Source organism: Ascaphus truei, chromosome 3 (genome assembly GCF_040206685.1).
Source record: "Ascaphus truei isolate aAscTru1 chromosome 3, aAscTru1.hap1, whole genome shotgun sequence".
NCBI lineage: Eukaryota > Metazoa > Chordata > Amphibia > Anura > Ascaphidae > Ascaphus > Ascaphus truei.
The window spans coordinates 26,921,665-26,927,664 of record NC_134485.1 but is presented as its reverse complement, the minus strand read 5'-3'; the positions used below and the strand labels follow the sequence as shown (position 1 = coordinate 26,927,664).

The 6,000-nt window shown below is 42.9% G+C and overlaps 1 protein-coding gene across 1 annotated transcript in view; it reads left to right on the top strand.

Annotated features, from left to right (window-relative positions):
• The window catches only part of ITSN1 (intersectin 1), a 117,575-nt gene that overhangs the window by 61,283 nt on the left and 50,292 nt on the right, over positions 1-6,000 (top strand). The window contains exons 17-21 of the mRNA XM_075593039.1: positions 1,340-1,524; positions 2,995-3,218; positions 3,763-3,881; positions 4,824-5,059; positions 5,675-5,834. Coding sequence (XP_075449154.1) covers positions 1,340-1,524; positions 2,995-3,218; positions 3,763-3,881; positions 4,824-5,059; positions 5,675-5,834 — 924 coding nt within the window. The remainder of the gene's footprint in view (positions 1-1,339; positions 1,525-2,994; positions 3,219-3,762; positions 3,882-4,823; positions 5,060-5,674; positions 5,835-6,000) is intronic.

Sequence of the window (6,000 nt, the reverse complement as noted above, 5' to 3'; positions counted from 1 at the left end):
GTGAAGACATTTTAATTGTGTTTTTCTTTTTCTTACCTGGTTACGTTCCTGCAAACAGTCTTTGCTGTTTTTTTATGGTTTCACTGGCCATTTCTTTGATCACCTTGAGCATGAATTGTCTGCCCGGTATTTGTAAATCTATTCACCCTGTAGAGAACATGCAGGGGGCCCAGACTTTTCGGCCTAACTCAGGGGTGGGCAACTCCAGTCCTCAACTCCAGTCCTCAAGGGCCACCAACAGGTCAGGTTTTCAGGATATCCCTGCTTCAGCACAGGTGGCTCAGTTGAAGAGCCACCGATTGACCCACCTGTGCTGAAGCAGGGATATCCTGAAAACCTGACCTGTTGGTGGCCCTTGAGGACTGGAGTTGCCCACCCCTGGTCTATCTGATCTTCTTCTAATATTTAAGTGTATCCTCCCAAAAGTATTTCCAGGCAGTATTGACAAACTGCACAAAATCAATGATGATATTAAGGGGTTTCAGTATGTACTGCAATTAACTGATTTTTGAGGGTATAAATAATTTTTCCCACAGAGATAAAGCACTACTATTGATATATAATATATATGCATTACAGCATATGTAATTATGAATGCATAGGTTTGTATGAAGTGCAATAATAAAAATAGTGGTATTATGGGTGAATGCAGGGGGCAAGTACTTCGGAGCATAATTATTTTAATATGTAATTATCATAACTGGGAATCATTTTGTGTCCGGAAAAGAAATACCGTATACTGTAATAAATCCGAGGGGTTTTAGGTTTAGAACACCTTCAAGGAGATATTTTACTTATATTGAAGCAGATTTTGTTTTTTTACCGCCTGATGGCATTTATAATGATTTTTTTAAAATGTACTGATCATCCTTTGGTTGCTACAGCAAATCACATCCACTTCCTCTTTTGAAACAACTTTTTTTTAAACTTTGCCCGTTAGCAACAGTTCTGTGTGTGATACTTTGTTGCCGTGTTCCAAACAGCAGACAGTCTATTACTTTGAAAGCTGTAACAATATTGTGTTACACTTATGTAATGTTATATTACTGTCAGCTGCAGCATTTCAGACTGCAGCAGAAAGTTAGAAGGCGGCCATTATGTTAGGCACACAATCAGGATTTTCACAGATTTATAACAGGAGCACCAAACGATTGCCGGCTTAGGTAAGAATGTAGAGTTGTACATTGTCGCACGCTTTACATATTGCTGCTTTAAAATAGAACACATTTTGTCCTGTGCAAAACCGTTTCACTTTGTATGTTTCAAGCAGTTATCATTCCATAAAGCAATATATTTTTATGTTAAGCTTACAGTGTAAGAGATTACAATTTAACAAAAGCATTCACTTTTTAAACATTTATTGTCTAGGGAGGAGCCTGACAGGGGCAGTAAGGAAGAAGCAGTTGTCAGGCCAGACAGTGAGCACGTACAGCCAGGCGAACCCCTCCAGAAGGAGAGAAGTGTGCAGAAAGGATTTTGTTTAAACTATTTGAGACGCTTTTTCAGCTGGCCATACTTGTTTAGGTATATTTGTGTTACGTAAGGAAAAGGTATTCTTACAAATAATGGACACATTAGCTCCTGGTTGGGCTTCCAACACTGGCAAAGTACAGTAGTTTTGAAGGTTATTGGTATTGGTAGATAATTCTGACAGTAGGCCCTTCTTCAATGTGCTGCTAGGCAGTCTTCCCACGTGTGGAGATTTAGTCCCATAAATTTGAATGGAGATGAATTGTTCTCTAGCTCTAGGAAGCGGCGTCACAGCATATTGAGTAAGGGCTTAAATCAGGCGTCAAACTCGGTCCTCAAGGGCTACCAAGAGGCCAGCTTTTATGGATATCCCTGCTTTAGCACAGGTGGCTCAATCTGTGGCTCAGTCAAAGCAGGGATATCCATAAAACCTGGTCTGGTGGCGGCCCTTGAGGATGGAGTTTGAGAGCCCTGGCTTTAAATCCTCACCTTTCACCTGCTTCACTCTATAGTGGCCTATTGCATATTAGGGACACAATAAGTACAAGCTTGGATAAATTGCATGCTGCTTTGTCCTACAGTACAAGCTTGGATAAATTGCATGCTGCTTTGTCCTACTCGCCCTTATGGAAATATAGACATTGAAGGCCTTCCGTGATAGAAATGATGCTTGCATCACCTTGAGAAGCCTAAAGTAGATGAGATTTGCACTGGGATGATCTGCTTTTGAGTATATTGAAGCAGCCCTAAGTGATTTAGGGTTTGGTCCAGAATATACAAACCTTTCTTACTTACTGCCCCAAACCTCTGGAATGCCCTTCCGCTAAATATATCCAACAAGCTTTTTAGTAAGTGGGCAAGTGCAGGGGTATTAGGTGGCAATAGCGAACCTTCAGCCTCCTACACATACACACACACACAATTAAACTTTTGAAACGTAATATTGTGCAAATTCAGCAATTATAATTAGATTAATCTTACATTAAAAAGGAAAATATGATGCTTATTGTACATTCTACTGGGGGAGGGGTATACAGTTGTGTCTTGGGGGGGGGGGGGGGGGGTGGTGTTATCTACCTGCGAGGGAAGCGGGGTGGTGGTACGGGGCAGGGAGGGCCACAACAGGAGGGGGAGCAGCAGTGTGTGCTTACCTACAGCCTTGGAAGATGGATGGAGGATGACCGCACCGCAGAGGGGCATGTCGGAGGGGGCCTGCCGGCAGGTGTCCACAGAGATGCCCGTCGGTTCCACTCTTTCAGCAGGCCCCCTCTGAGGCACCTCTGCCGATCTGGCACATGTTAGGGCCTCTGACTCACCGGACCCTCAAGGACTATCAACAGGTTAGCTTTTAAGGATGCTTCACAGGTGGCTCAATCAGTGGCACAGCCATTTTGTTTGAGCCTTATTTGCTGAAGCACGGATATCCTTAAACCTGTTAGTGGCCCTTGAGGACTGGAGTTGAGCACCCCTGGTCTAAAGCATATGTAACTAAGAAATTGGAATTTCTTTTGTATCAACTCCTAGACGGGCACAAGAACAGGACAGCCAGTGGCAGGACCGTGTGAAGCAGGAGGAGGAGCAGATGCGGCACAAGTTACTTCAAGATGAGGAAAAGCAAAAAAGGGAAGACTCGACTAAGAGGAACGAAGAGGGAAAAAAGCAAGAGGTGCAAGAGAAGGTTAACAAACTTTTCCAGCAGCCGCCTGAGCTAATGAAGCCAGGAGGACACCTTCCCTGGCCAAGTACAGGTGTGTTCGAGGAGTGATGGGGAGGAACCACTTCTGTGTAATATATAAAATCACACTACGACTATCACAACCCGTTGCAGTGACTAGTCTTCTAGTATTTTGCCACTCAAGTGGTGGAGTCCTTTTAATCCGGTAGAAAAATGTATTGTAGGGCGGGAATGTGATATTTGATTAGGATGCACAAGTTTTTGGCTTCCATTTTTACTACCAGCCATCACTAAGTGACTGACGGGTTTACTTGAACGAGATTTGAGACTCCATAAAATAACGAATACATAGCTTTGTACTTGAGCTAACATCACAATTTGTATATGTGGTTTTAAAAACTTTGTATGTACAGGATTTATGTTCAGTGAAATATGACAAACTCCATGTGAAAAGTTCAGTGAATTAGATTTTTCTTCAGGACTGATCATTGGAAAGCGTGCGTGTGTGCGTGCGTGCGTGTGCGTGCGTTTGTGCGTGTGTGCGTCTGTGCGTGTGTGCGTTTTAAATCAAGAGGTGTGTTTTTTTTATTTTTTTTTTATTTGTTTTTCTCCTGTAGAAAAAGCACCACTAACGATCTCTCAGGGGGATGTCACTGTAGTGTATTACCGTGCACTGTACCCTTTTGAGTCGAGAAGTCATGATGAAATCACTATCCAGCCTGGAGATATTATCATGGTGAGAATGATTGGTGAACACTTTGCAGAGCGTTGAAAAACCATACATTGTTTATTACTATTCAACTAATTCAGTGTGTGTGCGTTTCTCTCTCGCCACATATGTATGTGTCGGGGGTGGAAGAAAAAAAAGGTTGAACTTGGGCACCAGCTAAAGCTGTTGTGGCAACCGCCCCCTGTCGGCGGGTGTGTGTCAGTGTGTGTCAGTGTATATCTGTGACATACAGCTCAGTGACTCTCTCGCACACCACTCACTGACATTCAGACGCGATCACAGCTTACCGTGCACACACTACTCGTCCTCACACTGACATCGAGAGCAGAGTCCTGGAGCTCTTCGCCTCGCTCCCTACATCTGCCCTTGAGCACCTGCCTCTCGATCTCCAAATCCAATCCCCTCTCCCCTTGCACTCCTCACTAAACAGCACAGAGGTGACTTGACTGGTCATAGCATGCCCAATCCGGCTTTGATGTTCCGCTAGTAAAGCCGGATCGGGTGTGCTGTTGCTGGTCGTGGTGGTGACTTACAGGTCAGACAGCACCGCAGCACATGCGCCAGGGGTTGCATTTTAGGTGCACAGGCTTTTTCCATCCCTTACCTGTATATCTGTATAGATGTATATACATGCATATATAATAATAATAATACATATGAACATACATACTGAAAACATTTTAGTTTTCTGCACCGGTCCATGGTTGGTGACTATGGCGCAGAAGGTTGTTCTTTCTATACATATAAAGAAAGGAATTCATATGATCCTATGTTCATGCACTGCATATGTACGTTATGTTTGTTGTGCCACTAAAAAAAACGGCATCTCATCCTACAAAGAGTTCTCAACCTGCAAAGACAAATATTGCTTTTAAACTAATGATCACACTAAAACTTGCAGACTTGTATAATGAATTGGGATGTCGTTAAGATTTCATCTTTCCGCAGGTGGATGAAAGCCAAACTGGGGAGCCTGGGTGGCTTGGTGGGGAAATAAAGGGAAAAACTGGCTGGTTTCCCGCAAACTATGCAGAGCGAATTCCTGAAGGGGAGTTTTCCAGCGCAACAAAACAGGTAGCAGACACTACAGCCAAAACCACTGTCCATTTGGCTCCGTCCGTGGCACCATCCGCAGCTTTTACAGATTCTACAAATGCCAACAACTGGGCAGACTTTAATACAACGTAAGTGTCCAGGTACAGATTGCATTTCTGATGTTGTCTCTTTGGAAATGGATGGATGAGATTTGTCAGCCCCTCACTGTGAGAAGTGCAAAGTAATTCATTAGAAAACCCCAAATCTGAATAGTTTTGCCACTATTGTTAAGTTGTAGAAAGTAGACTTTTTTTAATTAACATTTTTTATTGTGCAGTCCCAATGAAGAGAAGGGCAGTGTTTGTTGGGTTAAAGCTTCCTCCACATGAGGATAAGAGCATATGTGTAATGGGTTAAGTTCCTTTTTTTCAATTCATTGTGCTCTTAATTCCAGCACAACCATAGAAATATAGGAACGAATGGCTGTTATGGAATGTTCATCCCAGCTGTTTGTGCAGAGAACATGTTTCACTTCCGCATACTAGCCATTACAGGGACATCTTTTCAGAGCAGTTTGGTAACAAAATAGATATCATTGTACCTCCTACTTACTTGTGTTCAGCAAAAAAATAAATAGGGAGGAAATCTTCTGATTGCTGCTTTTGTGCCTTTTTTTTAATGTCTATAAGCTTCCATTATTGAATTGGATAATAACTATTTTTTCCGTTTTGAAAACCTATATTTACATTATTTAAAATTGTCAGGTGGCCAACCAATAACAGTGAAAAAGCAGAGACGGATAACTGGGACATGTGGGCAGCGCAGCCCTCGCTGACTGTACCCAGTGCTGGGCAGCTCAGGCAGCGCTCTGCTTTTACCCCAGCCACGGTTACCGGGTCTTCTCCTTCCCCTGTCCTGGGTCAGGTACGTCCATAATGTCCTTACACTGTATTAATCTGTCCGGTTACTCTGCAGAACCAGTTCACATCAAGTATTCAGCCTGGTAAAATGCAATATAGACCAGGAACATTGTGCCTTCAAACTACTTGACTACACACCCTTTTATATTCATTCTTTCATTATATAAAAT